The 16931-nt window shown below is 44.8% G+C and overlaps 1 protein-coding gene across 1 annotated transcript in view; it reads right to left on the bottom strand.

Moving 5' to 3' along the window:
* The window catches only part of LOC139674889 (unconventional myosin-X-like), a 98218-nt gene that overhangs the window by 68425 nt on the left and 12862 nt on the right, over window positions 1-16931 (bottom strand). Inside the window, exons 2-3 of the mRNA XM_071561843.1 lie at window positions 7035-7133; window positions 1468-1626 (exon numbers count right to left, since the gene is read on the bottom strand). Of these exons, the coding sequence (XP_071417944.1) occupies window positions 1468-1626; window positions 7035-7133 (258 nt within the window). The remainder of the gene's footprint in view (window positions 1-1467; window positions 1627-7034; window positions 7134-16931) is intronic.

Raw genomic sequence — 16931 nt, 5'->3', positions numbered from 1 at the left:
CAAACATATACCCAAATACAGTCCCACTCTGAGGTGGTGCTTACAATCCTTCACTGTGCAGTTCTTCCCAGTGCTGAACACGTTACAGATGCCAGGCCTGTTCATACATCTCCAAAAATTTCAGACCTGAGGTGCACAGCTGATGTTTGTGCACTATGCAAAGGCAAAAACAAGGTGTAAAGGTGTTAAACTTTAACACGTTTACATATGGATGGAGAAGGCACAGAACTAATGCTGAATAAGAGAAGGAATGACACATCACAGCTAGAGGAAAGACTTAAGGAGATACAGCTGCTGTGACACTGCCCTGCTGCTGGTGCTGTGGGATTGGAAAGGGAGAGAATCCTGCCTCACATTTTAAGGTGTGAGGAAGAGGAAACTGGAGGAATATACCCAAATGGGCCAAGAACTGCACAGACACATAGCATGTGTCAAACACAGGACAAAAAGAGCAGTAAGGACACAGGCTATCAAAATAGTGTGTGCACAGGGTCACAAAGCTGTGTTGATAGGCAACAGGCAAGGGGGTCTAGAGGATAAAAAACAAAAAAAGAAAAGACAATTTGCAGTCTCCTCTACATCCAGTGCAGGAGATGGTTCAGAAACAGGGTCACTTTACTGATGATTTCCTGGAATATAGGTGCATATGGTCTGGTTGCCTTGATAACAGTTGCTATGCAACATAGACAGAGATCTACATTTTTCCTGTCATAATCTGAAAAACTCTGTATGCACATAGCATGGACAAGCAAGGTAAAAGTAAAGCAGAGTAAGGCAGTCTGTAATATATCCTCCATGTCCTCTCCAAGTCTCAGCAGAGTAGTCTGCCATCCCAGCACTCCAGGGGGTGCCTTGTCCCAGGTGTGCTTTTCTTCACAGGTCCCTTTCCTGACACTTGTCTCCTTCTTGAGGGCCTGAGAGGGAAATCAGGAGATGCTTAAGAGTATTCATCTGTGCAAGGAGAGCAGAGCAATTAAAAAAAGGGACAACTGCATGTAAAAGCAGAAGAATTAGGTAACAGGCTTGCATTCCTAGCTTTTTTAGGCAGTAGCTTCAATTGTCTGGATCAGGAGTGATACTCAGCAACAACCTGTGTACACTGCACTTTTCAGCCTGCTTGGCCATATAAACTATTGAACAGCCATAATGGGTAACCTGGGGAATGTGAATGACAGCTCATCAAAACCAGATGTTCATGGAAGATACAAAGCTGTGCAATTACCACAAAGCTTAGAGGTAAAAATTCATGTTTTGGAAGTTCTTCTAGATGCAGAGGCCCCTCTGGTAGGGGCAGTACCTCACAGGGATGATGGAGCTGGCAAGGTAAAAAACCTCTTCCAATTCCTATCCACATGAAACAATACTCAAGAAACAACGCTAACATCAGTATTTCAGTGTGAAGCGGAAGGCCTAAAGCTAAACAAAACCCATTAGCCAGAAGGGATGTGGCCCAGCCTGAGTACGTACATAGATGTTACCCTGTTGGTAGCGCTGGTGCAGGTTAAGCAGGATGGCAGCTTCATGCAGATCTCCCAGCATAGACATGTCTTCTACCCCATCAATGCTGGTCTGGTGCATTGGCAAGACCTTTTCCCTCAAAAGGGAGGCCTTGGGGTACTGGAACACCTGGAAGAATGGGGAGAAGGACAAACAAGCTCATGACACCTGGGCATGTGGTCTGATCTCCTACCAGAAATGAGAAATGGAAATGAGTAAGGCCCAAATCTGCTCCCTATTTTTATAGTCATCCTTCTGTTCTTGTCCCTGTCTATCTGAACTCTCTGGCCAGAAATCATACAGCATACTCCTTTCTTGCCACAGAGTCAATCTCTCACCTTCACTACAGATGGGGGCAAATCAGTGCAAGGTTACTTGATTTTCACTGAAATCCCCTTAACAGGAACAGAGCACTAGCCTCCAGCTGCACTAGGGTGGACAGGCATTATACACCGCACTCATGACTGTGAATAACAATGGCAGCTGCTCCCAAGAGACCAGGAACAGTCTTTCATGAAATTACAGGTGGGACCATGCCTCTGACTGTAGGGAAGTAGAGGCAAAGCTTATTTATATTCCAGATTTGGCCCTGCACTCTCCATAGAAGCAGCCACAGAGCATCTGGGAGAGGTTGTCGTGTCAAGAGCAAAGAGAAGCAAAGCAGATGAGAAGCCAAATAAAGTAGTGACATCCTGCTTGTGTGCTGGCATGTATGTATATGATACAGCTATTAACTTCTATCACTGCTCTGGGAAGCACCCACTTCTCTCTCTGTGCAGTTGTACTCTTTTTGCCTCAGTTGCTGCATCCTTCTTCCTGCTAGAGCTTCCTCCTCCTCAATAACCCACTCTTCATCTATCAGGTCATCCTCTTCACCCCGTTTCAACACAGCTGAGATTATGTGACTGTTCCGCTCCGCCATAGGCACATCCCAGCACTCCTTTCCTCCTCCACAAGCACGATGCTGGCATTTCACAAAAGTTATTTCAGTTGCTTCCCACTCTTGGATTCAACCATGTGCCATCTCCCACCCTGCACCCAAAGCTGTTCAAGATGGTAAGACCCAAGACAGACAGATGGGAGACTTCATACAGGCAGCCTGGAGAAGGAAACGGGTCCACAGTAATCCTTCCAAAGAAACTTGGGCTTTTCCTTCCCTTCTGGGGCTCTGGTCTCTACCTCATTTCCATCCCTGCTTGTCAGCCCTCCTGGGTGCCAGCAAGAAACTGACTGGCTCCACAGAGAATGAACCATCATCTATAGTGTTGATCTAACTGGTTTCTCCTGTCTGCCTTATGGTGTGCTCAGGCTGCTGTGACTGCTAAGGAGAGGCCATTCCTGCAGCTGCAGGCTGCAGACAGAATGAGGTCACCCTGCCCCCTCCAACAAGCCACCCTTGCGAGTCCCTTGCTGGGAGCTCATTGCTGCAGAGCGCTGCAGGTGCTCAGCAAACACCCCTTCTGGGCTCTGAGCCAGTGCAGGGAAAGAGTAATCCAGCACAGCATCCCTTTATGAGATTGCCATGATGCCTTCACAACAAAAACAGCAGCTTTGTTCCTGGAGGGAGTTGGGGAGGCTCACTCTCTGAGGTGTGTTCATCCCAGGTCTGCCCAGTCTCACCTATGGGGCAAGGACTCGGTCTCTTCCACTGGCAGACTGCCTCCCAGACCAATTTTTTTCACCAACCAGGAGGCTGTCAAAAACACATAGCTCATGTACATGAACAGAGTAGAAAAAAGCCCATTCCAGAAGACAGGCTCTCTCTCCAGGCCTCTCTGGTAATCTCCACATCAGTTTTGCATCTGAGTATCAGAGAGGTATAACTGACAGCAGCAGGACTCCCACTCTGCAAGCATGGCCTGAAAAAAACACATCTGGTTTTTATTCATTCTTCAGAGCAGAGACCTAAGGCACTTTCATAAGAGAACTGAAGGAGCAGGAAGGGAGAATGAGACAACTAAATTCAAGAGAGAGTGCAAGCTGCAGATGCACAATATGAACTGGACTCTGTCAGGAATAAAATCCCTTCCAAAGCAAGAGGCAGCAAGCAACCCTGGCTCTCTCTTCTCTGCTGACTTGGACAAATTTTGGAAGGGGACAAGTGAAAAACAGTGTGATGTTATCTTTCCTTATATCTGCCCGGTACTTACTCATTTACCACTGCTTTGTCAGCTCTTGTGGCTATTTGGGCCAGAAGAGAAACATTAAGAAAACATTTAGAGAAAAAGCTGAGTTGCCAAGTGTTCTAAAAGATATCAGACAGCTGGCAGCACCTATGCCAAGAGGCTGCTGTGCATGAAAAGTCATGGGTCAGAGCTTGTTTCCTTGCTCGTGTTGACAGCATGGTAGAAAACGGAACCTTGAAGAGCAACAGCAGTCCTAAGTACACAAGCCAATGACTAGTAGGTGTTAGATAATTACCCATCAAACCTGTCTTGAGCCACTTGGTTGGTGTTATTCAGTTATCCCTCTCCAGAAAAAAAGTCTGGTCCAATATCCATAAACAGTTAAGCAGGAGCTCTGACAGGACTGCAACAAAGGTGTATTAGGAGCGTTGGTTCTGGTATCCTCTGGACAGAAAAACTGCAGAGGTGAAATATACTCCCTGGAGGAACAATCTGATGCCACAATGACATCCTAGCCAAGGCCAAGATGTCACCTGTTTGTCCCTGAGGCTGCAGAGGTTCACCTAATGCCCTTGCATATCACTGCACCTCTAGCAGCTCACCTTTCCTCAGGCAGAGGCTGGGACCTCCAGCCTCACTGAGGTTTGGGAGGTGATGTCTCTGTGCCTCTGGAAGGCCCTTGTGACATGTGGGAGTGTTTTCAGATCTTTCCTGGCACTAGGAAAAATTGGACTATTCATTTGCTCCCTGCCCTCCATGGTAGAGAGTAGTTTCCAAACTCTGTATCACCAACAGACTGCAGGAATCATCCACCAACCCAAGACTGTGTCAAAGTGGCTTTCTTCAAGGAGCCCAGAGGTCTGAGACACAAACAGGAGGGTGCTCCACCCTTACAGCCCCACTAAGGAAGCTTTTGTTTGCCCATTGCTCACTTCTAGACCCTACTAGCAGTGTGCCAGGAGAGCAGGTTGGAAGATCCTCTCTATCATCCTGTTTCAGGCAAGGTATGCCAGTCTGGCATTCAGCACTACTGAGCTGAATGTGATAGCTAATTTTTCCTGAAGCAAGTGAGAACTCAGACAAACTGATCTCTCAGCAAAATTGCCCCTGGAATATCCCTTTTCCAACGAGCTAATACATAAAATCAAAAGTTATAGGTGTCAATAAGCAGATCTTTATTATTCTGGGAAGGAAAACAATCAGCTTTCAGTCTAACAGGCACCTCACAACATAGTCAAAGATTTCTGCTCTCTCCCCAGTGATAAACTGATTTTGCCTCGGGTTTAGCACACAGCCAGAACAAAATTACTATGACTCTTCCCAAGCCCCTGCAATGGTCAAAAATAAAGCAAAACCTGGCCAGCAAACAAGGCAAGATGAGGACTGCCAGCCCTGCTCATCAAGCTCAGCAAGGAAGAAATGATTCCTCCTTAAACCCAATTCCATCCATTAGTGCCACCCTGAATATGTAAGAAAGGTTCCCCCCTGGCATCCAAGTTATGTTTATCCATAAAGCATTTGGCTGGTTTGTCTGGATCATGGTTTTGGATCTTGTGTTTCGTAAGCATCAGCTCTTCCTTTCCTCCCAGGAAGTCACATTTCTGATGGATTTATTGCTGGAGGTGTTTTTAAGGAAGTGAAAACAAATGACAGAAGATTTGAAACATTACTGGACTTCTTACCTCAGAGCTGCATGAGCTACAGGGATGCTGGGGCACAGCAAACAGGAGGACACTACATTTAGGAGTCCCAAAAATCAGAGGAATCAACTGGCCCATCCAACCTTAAGTAAAGATATTTTTATCTGAGTTTTCACCTGGGGTAGGACTACCAGTCCCGCCTACAGGTATGAAGCAATGAAGGTGTGAAGCAAGGGAAGCACATAGCACAGCTATTGTGGGGGGCCACTGAATAAAGAAAGCCTTTAAATGATCACCATGTGCTTTTGCTGCATAAGCCATGAAGCACATGTTCCTTCAGTGTAGTGGTTTCTAGTTTTGTCAGAGGAAAAGAAAACAACAAATCCAGTTGGTGTTTTTACACCTGTGAGCCACTCAGCATTATCCTGTGCATATCCTCTAGCATACAGGACACAGGCTGGCAGTGGATGCACCCACTCAGGTGGCTCTAGGTGGGATTTCTTGTGTCCTTTCAAAGGTGCCAGGTGGGTTTGGAGAATTTTACAAGGGAGCAGCAGCATATCAGAAGAGATAGTACTGGAAAAGTCAAAGAAATGGTCTTCATTTGTTGTCCCTGCAGAGGCTGCTGTGATCCTTTAAAATATATTAGTGACTATCTAGCACTCCCAAAACAAAGCAACTACCTAAAAAGGGATTTGAGAGATTACAGTTACCAGATGAAAAACTTGTGTTTGCTAGGTGAGTTTCCATCTGTGAGAAACAAAACAGGCTCTTTAAAAAAGAATAATTACTTGAAATCCAGCCCTTTCAAAACAAGACTGAAAAATGATAGGAGTGACTCTCGTCAAACTGGAGTCCTAAAACCCTCTTCCCCTGCACCCTCCTTTATTTGCCAGGTAAGAGGCTGAAGAAAACCTGTCCATTTTTCTGTAACAAAGCAGCAGCCTGCAGAGCCCCATTCACCAGAACAGCTGAGCAGATCTAATTGCTCACTGCTGGAGGGCACAGTCCTGCCCATTTCCCCAGCCTCCTCCCAGACCAGGCACCAGTCTGACTCACCAAGAACTTCCCTGAAGGCAGTGGATAGTTTTCCCAGGGTTAGCCACTCAAGCTGACTCATTGAGGACTTGGACGATCCCCAGAGGTCCCTTCCTACCAATATGATTCGTGAGCACTGCAGCAGATACACCAGGGAACCACAAGGAGCACAGGACTGGAAATTAGGCAGGAAAGAGGCTTGTTCCTATCACTGTCAGAGAGCTCTGCTCTCAGAACCTGGCTGTCTTGATGAACTGCCCTGTGAATCGCTGCTGTGTTTACATCACTGACCGACACAGGGAGCCACATGCCCCGACCCAAAGGGCTGATGGCAAAAGCTGCTGAAGCAGCCAGTGGTGGACACTACAGCCCTTACAGTGGCATGGCTTGCAACAAGTGCATCCTGGCAGGAAGGACTGCTTAGCTGGTGGAGCTGCCTCCCTCTCAGGAGCATTTAGCTGGTTTTGCTATGCTGTCAATGCAACTCCTTCAAAGATGGCACAAGGAAAACCAAGAAAACTGAGATGGACAGACAAATGAAGAGAACAAAAAGAATACTCTTGTCCTTTTAATCTTCATTAGACTTTTGGCATAGTTTGTAACAGAGCCTGGTCACTTTTCAGTCAGAATTGCAGCATTTCAATTGACGCATTTCAACATGATGGTCATGCAAAACCAAGAAGTCCATATTGCAACTTGGCACAGACTACAGCCTCATGCAAACTTCACTTACCGTGCCATAATCTGAGGTGAAAAGCACATTTCCATTGGCACACAAGCCAACAGTGCATGGCTGCAGCTGGTCCTGCTCCCGCAGCCATACCCTGGCACCCTGCAAAAAACCAAAAGATCTCCCATTAGAAAGAGCTGGAGCCTGTGAGATCTTCACATGGGGTACAAACACCGAAGGAAAGCTGGGGGAAGCCACATTATTCACAGGCTACTTGCAAGCTACAGCTGCTTAAAATTTTTAAGTAAGTGCTACTTACATTTTCAGAGAAACTGGTTTTGATTTTTTTAATGTAATAGGAGCAAAATAAAAGCAGTTTTACTCAGCTTCACGCAGAAACTGAAGTAAGGAAAGACCAATTTTCATACTAAAGTGTCATGGAAAGACACAAACACATGGTATAGTGGGGTTTCACTGTCTAAGTATTTTCAGACCTGGAATATCCAGTCATTAGAAGTCATGCTGTAATAATAATAAAAAATACAAATAAAGCATGTTTACAATTTCATACACCCATGCATCATTGTAAGTCAAAATACTTTCAGAAATTATCAGGGCACAGCTAAGTAGATTTCACAGAGCTTTGTTTGAAAACTCTTGCAAGACCTTCCTTTGGCAAATGACATGACTTGAATGTTTCTCTTGTGTATATATACACTGATGTATATATGATGGCCCTAATGTCTCCTGTGTATATCCACTGATGTTTATATGGCTTCACATACACTACAACATCTTAAACTGCTCAGTGTCTCTCAAGACAAGTCTGAGCAAAAGGCAGATTTCTGGTAACACATATGCAGGCACCTGCAGTACAGGTAAATGTCATAGCTTGCCTAGCAAAATAGTAGGGAAAATAAGTTTGCTAGATTGGCCTCTTCTGCCCTGCCTGCCTGTGAGATCTGGTACAAGGGAAAGAGCAGGAGCATGAAGGCAAATCAGGGTGAGCATGACCTGCAATTATGCAGAATTAGGGATAACATCACAGCATATGTCAGTTACTGCAAACCAATCTGTTCCATGTCATCCCATAGAAATCACATAAATGCTGCTTAGATAAGTAGTGAGAAAGATCTGAAGTGCTCAACTGTTGAGTAATATCCTGCCTTTCATCGATTCATAGACTTACTTTCTTCCTAATATTTTTTCTGCCCCTAACTTATTGATTTTAAAAGCTCTTCCTATCCTCTTAATCCCGTCAGCACCATTAGCTCTTTGCTTCTAGGCTTATTATGTTTGAAAAGATGGAATAATGTTTCTATATTACATTATACAGAATGTGGAATGTTAATTCTATTTTTAATGATTTGGTTTTAGTTTAGGTGGGTTTTTTTTAAAACTAGTCACTTTAAACACTTTAGTACCCTGGATTTTCTTTACTGTAGAAGATATATCCATTGGCCAACCTTCATTCCTCCCAGTAAAGGAAATAGGTTTAATGTCATTTAAAAAGGCCTACATAATTCTAGCTTTACTGTTGTGTTCTGGTCTGGAGTTTCCACAGCAAGCAGATTAATTTCCCCACATCAAGTGAGTGAAAAGCACCAGTTCATCTGATCAACATCTAAACCCCCAAGTGGAGTGCAAAGATCACCCTCATTGCCAGTGACCACTAGCAACAGAAAAAAAAAATCTTATGTTATAGATTCCAGTTTCAATATGCCAGAGAGCTGGTATAAACAATGCATTGAATATAGATTTTGAGAAACTATATAGAGGTTTTTGTGACATCCTCTTACATTTTCTGAAACTTTTGATGCTTGAGACAGTGTCCTGAGACGTTTGGGGAAGACATTGCTGTTGAGAAACCTCCCATTTCCCAAATCACATTCTGACTATTCTGCATAAACATATCAGCAGCAAAATGTATTAAAAGATCTTTTTGCTGTTTTCACCAAAGACTCCTACTAGCACCATGGTATAAAGCAAAGAGTCAGAAAACAGCAAGGTTGTGTCCAGAGTTATAAACAGCAGGATGAAAGGAAACCTTTTCTAAGACACTTAGTGTAAGCATCCCCAACAGTGCATTTCAATGCCTTCAGACACCAGTAACCCAAGATTGCATGGACGAGAGCCTCAGGCAAGTGTAATTTAATGACAAGAGAAGCCTGCACCCTCCCATGCATGCTGCACCCCTATGCCATGGCATGCACACCTCACCATTAGGAGTGCGCATGATCACAGCATCCTGCATGATCTGTCCCTGAAGACCAGAGGGGTCCAGGTTACACAGACTTTCCACTCCCTGAGCTTGGAAATTCATTTGGAGTTAGAGGCACTTAATAATCTGACACGCAAGTGACATTCCATGGGCATGGACACTGTTATTTATTAGAAATCACTTGGGGGGGAAAGAGGGGAGATGGACAATAGGATCATTTTGGTATCTTCAACATCTAGAAATAATCTGAAAGTCCATACCAATCCAGACCACTTTCCCAACAGTCCACGTGCAAAAGTATTGACAAATACTCCTAAAAGGAGACACAGTTCTTTTACACAATGCTGCACTAGCTTATGGCAGATATGTGTGAGGCTAAGGACTAGAAGGCAATATGCTGAAGATAACAGGCACTGTGGCACTTCAGCTACCCAGAACTACTTACTGCAGTTTACTTTGATGTTGTACCTGTATTTACAACAGCAATTGCCTCTGCCCAGCAGAGTAACTGCATCCAGTTATGTTGTTTCCAAAAGGAACATCATGCTGATACAGCCCAAAAAGGAACCATAGAGCAAATAATTATTGTAACTTCTGTCCAGCATAGCTCCCATTTCCTGAAAGGCCAAATTTGTTTTGGTGCATCTCCTTCCACCAGTCCTTTTTCCTAAACATGAAATTCCCCAAGGAGTCTTGACTAAATACAGAAACAGATGGCGACACCAAAGAGACCGCCCTCACTTCACTCCCCTCTACCCCAGTATCACACATCTCACTCATCAGTTGAAAGGATTAAATTGAGCAGAAAACGTCCATGAACAGCCAGTCAGAAAGGCTGAACTTCCATGGGAGAAGCAAGGACAGTAGCACAGAGCACTGCCCAGCCCTGTAGAGCAGTGACCTACTGGCTCTGGGGGGTCCCAGCTCCCACAACACCATAGAGGATGGGCAAACCCTGCTCGAGTACAAGAGTAAAAACCCTTCAGCTTTCAGTCTGGCATACAGAAGGTCACACCCTCATTCAGAGACAAAACAGTTTAATAAAATGAAGAAACACGCAATCACCAATTTGAAAAGAACACCTTAATAGACAGCATAGGAGCATTAAGCAGTGATGATTAACCACTTTCAATCAAATACAGCTGGCTGAATAGTGATCATACAGTCAACTCAAGCCCCTTATACAATGAGAATAGCTCATGCCCTCCCAATTCTTCTTTTGTTAGGAGTTCATTGTTGGTCTTGCTTTGGTTTTAAAGGCAACAAAACCAGCAGGAACTGAAAGGAAGAAAAAAGTAGTAATGTACCAGAGTTCCTATATCAAGGGTAGGTCACTCAGATGTTAAACAAACTCTGAGACCAGTATTCTCATTCCTATCCTCTGTGACAATCTGTCCATGAACTGGCCTTGCCACAAAGTGCGTAGCAAAGCACAATCCTGAAAACTGATCCCACACTGTGGGGTTATAATTTAGAAAATGAAGCTGCTTGCATACAAAGAGCAGTGTTTCATCAGTACTGCCTGTCACATCATGATGCCTTTCATTATGGACAGTAAACTCTAAAATGTCTTTTTTTCTCTGTTCACATGTGTCACTTTGGGATCCTTGAATAAGAAATAAATAACACTTACTGGTACTCAGGATATCAAGAAATCAATTGAAGTCACAGACTTATTTGGCCTTCTATGCCTTTTTTTTAGAGAGTCTGAAACCAGAAGTTCTCTCTTAAATTCACATGCCTGTATCTGCATCTCACCTGTGTTGACAGGGAAAGAATAATGGACATCTTGCATGCTGTACCCAGGGAATGGGCATGGAGGCAGACAGGTAGTGCACAACCCTTACTGCATTAAAGTAGAGTGTGTAGACACCTGCTACACCCTCCTCATCAGTTATCCAACTACTGAAGGCAGCAAGGTAAGCTCCAGATAAAAAGATACAGAACTGAGTACCTGCAGGTACCAACCCAGAAGGAGGCACATGCAGAGACTGATATGAGAAAGCCCCTAATCCACAGCTGTACCACTTTTGGTACATTAAACAAGTCTTCATATTTTGTTCTCCTTCACTGCGTATTCTGGACTACCCTTGAATCTCCATGTTCTCCCAGGATGTCCTCTCTCTTCAGGAAACGGCTTCTTCCTGTGCACAAGAAGGAATGAGTTGCCTCAGCTGAATTTGATGAGAAAGCAGTGCTACCTCTCTCCAAGCACACTCAAACATCCCATTCCTCCTTTTGCACAAACCTACACAACTCCCAAGAGTAACACGCTCAGCAGGGGCTACAACCAGGATGGCTGAATCAATTTTCCAGGGGTTATTCAGAGAGGGAAAGCATTTTTGGTTGGAAGATACCTATCAGTGTATGAAACAAGCATACAATTGTCTCCTATTTGCATTACAGGATGCTTTTAATGTTTTCTTTGTGCATTAACACGGCTGCCTCAGCCTCCAAACACAATACTTATGAGAGGGTTTTGCAGTGCTTTGATTTAGGTAACCATCCCAAATCAGCCATTCTGCAAGGAGCAAGGATGTCCCAAAAATGTACGCCCCTTCACTGAGAGTCTGAGACAAAAATCCATGAGGGTGGCAAAAGTTTTCAACTGTAAGTACTATATACATAACATACCTTTGTTCTCCTAGCACACTGAGGCTGTTCAGTGGGTAACGGGCATCCAAGCCTTGTGTTTTTTTTCCTGGGGAAAAGACTCCTTGCAGCACTGCACTAAGCCAGCTCTCTTTCCTCAGTGGGCTTTGCAGTTGTAAACCACAAGGCAGAGACAGGGCTAGAAAGGCCCTTGCAATCCAGACAAAGACGGAGTCAGGTTTCAATAAATGCACTTTTCAACAGATTGATCTGGATGATCATGAATAAGTGATAGGACAGATATAAAGAGCCTTAGCTAATGGATATAATATTGGTGGGGAAGGGGAGTCCCTGACACCCTAGACTCATATGATAAGGAATGCAACTGTGCTGTTTTTCTGATGTCAGGCTGAAACAAAGCCATAAAGTCAGTCCCTGGGTTATATCTGATCAGCAAAACCTGGACCAGCTTTTGAAAGGGAAGGACAGCCCAGGAGACCACAGGTAAGAGAGACAGAAGCAACAAGAGCTCAGTTGGCAGAAGCCAACATGGAGTAGATGGGAAGAGGGACAATACCTACAACAGCAGTAGGAGTAACAGAAACTAAAGTTTGCTTCTTGTAAGGCACAAAGATGACAAACTGCAGAGCAAAAAGGAACTGGATTGCACCTGTCCAGTCCCACTGCTCCCACACAGCAGCCCACTGACCCTAGGCAGCCTGTGCAAGCCAGCACAGCTCATAGAGCTGAGCACAAACTGCAGCCATGGGTCCTGCTTCTCCAGAGCTGCAGACTGGGCTGAGCCATGACTCATTCTAGTTTTGCCAATTAGCAGTCCCATTCCTCTCTAATTAGGGAACAAAGCCCTCAGTCTGCCAGCAGCTTTGCAGAATAGCAGTATCAGGAAAAGGTTTGTGCATTTCTAATCACCTAAGAGCAGTTTGTCACTTCTGGTCACTGATGTGTGTGCACTGCTTCCCACTCTCCTTTCGCCTCCCCCTCCCATCTGTTCTGCTCCTCTCTCCTCCTTCAGTTTGGCTGCTGCACAGCTTCTCTTCTCACTCTCCAGCACATCTCCCAGCTTCAAATATCTCCCAGGAAATGCCTGATCCTTGGAGGTAATTCTTGATCTTCTCAAAGAAGCAACTACCCACTACAGCAACCACACCAATTCCTCGCCATGGGAGTGAAGGGAGCGAATCCCCAACTGTTTCTACATACACTTCAGGGCTGCACTTTGCCAGAAGCGTGAGGTCCACAGAGAGGAGGCAGGTGTGAATCCTTCCAGACTTCACTGTATTCTCTCTCCAGGCTAAGTTTAAGATGTGCTGTCTCCTGCAATTCCACTGTGGCCAGCGGAGCCACTCCCCTTTTCAGGTGAAGGAACAGTCCTAACAAAGTTTGCAGCAATCTGAGAACTTCTCACCAGCCTCAAAATGCATACTAAATTTAGCTATATTCATATTGCCATCTCAATAAGCTCTTCCCCATCTAAAACTTGAATTAAGTTGTTCCCCAGGCACATTACTTAGGTGGATATCTACAGATGAGTATTCCCTGTCACATCACACCAACAGTGGCTTTCCCACTGTAGCCCTGAAAGAAAGGACACAACACGGCAAGTGCTAAAGCCCATCTTGGCCCTAGCAAAACTTTCACTGACCAGTCCGCAGCTTGATACTGAGCGAGTGAAAAGGTATTGCTGCCCTGCTCTCAACGTGGACATTGCTTTAGATGTCCTATCCCTCTTTCCACCAATATACAGTGATGCAGCTTGCTTGCAGTTCCCATCCTCTCTCAAATTCAGCCAATGGTTTCACAGGGGAGGCTGGGCTGATGGACAGTCAGGAAGTATTCAAGGTTCACAGACTAGACCTCAGGGCCTCAGGAAGCCACGAGGATACAGCAATCTCTCACAGAGACAGCAGCTCCAGCATCGTACCTCTGAGCAGCCACAATGCAACGCCTTTTGTAAAAATATCAGATAAGGGCCCTGAAACAGCATGTCTTCTGCAACACTTATGCATAATTTGGGACTATGTCCAATACCTTTTTGTATCTTGCCACAACCTTGATTTCAATAATTCCTTGCCTTGTGAAGTTCCACCATCTACTCCCACATCATAAACGTACGCTTTTAAACCAGTCTCATCACTGTGAAGCAGAAAATCCTTTTTTCTTGTGATCAGAGGTAGAGGAACAGAGGAGTTCAATCCACCTTCTCTGTCTCATCCATTATTTTCTGCTCTTTTGCCATGTCTCCCCCTATTTGTCATTTCACTAATAAAGTAACCTCAGCTTCTATAAACTCTTCACATGAGATATTTTCATGATGTTTGATTGTCCTCAGTATCCTTCCCTCAAACACCACACAGAAAGCAAGTGGAGTGCCTCTGAGATGGGATGCCCTGTCAGTCTATCTGAAATAAGAGAAAATGTGGGGGAAAATGGGAGAAACAGCCCATGTAAGAAAGAAATTGGGAGACAGTAAAAAAAGAAGAGTCTATGTTTCACTGTTTTCCAAAATCACTGGGTACAAAGGTGTGTGCTAGTAGTAGCATCCAATTACTGGATGTGGATGGCAGCATTGTGAGTAACAACGGAGATATGCAGATGGAAACATCCCTGGAAAGCACCCTCTTGCATCACATTGTGATGTTGACATGCTTTCCCATATATTAGTAACTAAAAAGGACATAAAACATTTTATAAATCAACAGGTCCAAGAGTTCCCAGAGATCTGTCCAATAAAGTTTCTCACCAGCTGATATTAATTTTTTATAAGTCTGGTAATGCTGAGGAAATTCCAAGGGATTGAAAGGGTCAGAGCCTAAATGGGAGTGATAGCCAGATTATCCCAAGTAACTATGGGTTGCTTAGTCTGAGAGCTCCACAGAAAATACAGAGGTTGTGCTCTCAGCTTTTTCATCTTAAGGATTCTCTGGCTTTAATTGTTCAGTGCCAGTCAACACATAGAAACAAGTGTAGTCAAAAAAACTCCTTTTTCCTCAGCATCCAAGCTTAAGAGATAAATAGGACAGTGATTGGCTCTCCTGGCATTGCTCATGTTACAAATATATTTGTAAATCTAACTGTGGAAGTAGTTATGCTAAGGTTTACGGGGTTTAACTGGGCCTGTGGTGAGGTAACTTGAAACAGTAGTGGGGGCCCAGAAACTATTGGGAACTTGCTAGGAACAGCAGGACAATAATTAAAGCGATTAGTGAAGTAAATAGAACCTGAGGAAGAAAACAAACTGTTGCTTAAAGATAAGATTAGAATCAACATATGTAAGGGGTTTGGTGATGGGGGCCTAATTAACCAGAATCCTGTGCTAGACGAGCGTGGTAGATTTTTAACCCTTGGAGACGGACATCAATTGTATACATATAACCTATGTAACTGATTTATGAACGAGACCGTGTGTCTTTGTGCACGTACAACGCTGTAGAAAAAGTATAAAAGCTGTCTTCAAGAACGGCTCATTGGAATCCTGGCTTAGGACAGTAGTCCCCAGGTTTCCCGGGCCCAGCAAATAAAGCACCGCATAAACTGATACTCTGTCGGTTTGTGTTTCTGTGAACGGGCAACAGTTTTCTGGCGCCCAACGTGGGGCTCCGAGGGTTGCTGGGGCGGTTCGCGTCCTGATCCACTCCAAGCCGGCACCGAGCAGTTTCCTCGGGGAGTCATCAGTTCGTGCCCGGCCCCGCGCCCGTCGGACAACTACATAGAGGTGAGCCCGAAGGTGCTTTATTTTGAAAGGGGGGTGGCTTTATTCTGAATGGGGGTGGTAAGATTGGTTGGTTGGTATTGGAAGCCTGGGCACCGGCCGTAAGACACGTACATAGAATTCGTGCAGGTCCGGTACTTGCCATTCGGTAGCGACTAGAATTGGCAAGTTGGGGATATAGGTTGGTGGTTAGTCGCAGCGTCGTACGTGTTTCTGTTGTCATTCGGGAGCTGTGGGATAATGTCTTCTAACGATAAGGATATTCCCGAGGATTCCCCCCTCGGGTGTTTGTTGAAGCACTGGAAAACGGGGAATTTTGAACAAACTATGAAGAAAAAGAACTTGATTGATTACTGTAATCATGTTTGGCCAGAATATGAAACGGGGGGAATGCAATGGCCGCGGAATGGTACAATGACTACGGAGATTATCGCCCCTTTGATGGGTTTCTTAAGGGAAAATGATAAATGGGATGAGATACCTTACTTAGATTTGTTTTATCATTTAAAAGGAAAAACTGAATGGTTAAAAGAATGTGGTATGCTGGTTTTGGAAACTATTAATAATGAATGTGTGGGTTGTAAAGAGCGAAAGTTGCGCTTTATTGAGCCCCCGGAGGAAGATGTGTCGCTGTTGGTCTCCCCTAGTGCACCTCCGTGTCCCTCTCTTGAAAGCCTTAAAATAGGAAAAGGAAAGACCTCTGCTCCCTCCTCTTCAGACGAAGAGTCGGAGCTAGATAATAGGGGTGATGTACAAAGAACCCCATTAACTGGACGCACACGCCGGGGAAGGCAAAAGGGGAAGGAGGGGGACGTGCGGCCTAAATTGATGGCACCTCTACGGGAGGCCGTGGGGGCAGATGGTGGAAGGGTTATAGTTAAGGTCCCGTTTTCACCTAGCGATTTGATGATTTGGAAACAGTCAGCCGGAGCTTATCGGGAGAATCCGGAGAAGGTTGCACGGGTAGTAAAAATGGTTATTAAGGCGCAAACACCAGACTGGAATGACCTCCAAGTTCTGTTAGATACTCTTATGGATTCTACTGAAAAGGAGATGGTGATGAAAGTTATGACTGACCGGGCTAGGGACATGATAAGGGCTCAGGTAACCCATAGTACGGTTAATGAGTTAGTGCCGAGGGATGACCCAGGATGGAATCCTAATACAGCCAGGGGATATGAGGCGCTTAAGGCATATCAGGAGTTGTTGGTTGAAGGAATTCGAGATGGCATTCCTAAAACAATGAATTGGTCGAAACTGTATTCGGTTCGGCAGGAGAAGGGAGAATCTCCGTCGGCATTTTTGGAGAGGTTGAAGGATACGGCTCGAAAATATACTAACTTGGATGTAGAATCAGAACCTGGTAAACTTCAGTTGGCTTTAATATTTATGGGACAGTCTCAGGAGGATATTAGGA

This window comes from Pithys albifrons, chromosome 8, assembly GCF_047495875.1.
Source record: "Pithys albifrons albifrons isolate INPA30051 chromosome 8, PitAlb_v1, whole genome shotgun sequence".
Lineage (NCBI taxonomy): Eukaryota > Metazoa > Chordata > Aves > Passeriformes > Thamnophilidae > Pithys > Pithys albifrons.
The sequence above is the reverse complement of the archived record's forward strand: the minus strand, read 5'-3'. Positions and strand labels throughout refer to the sequence as shown.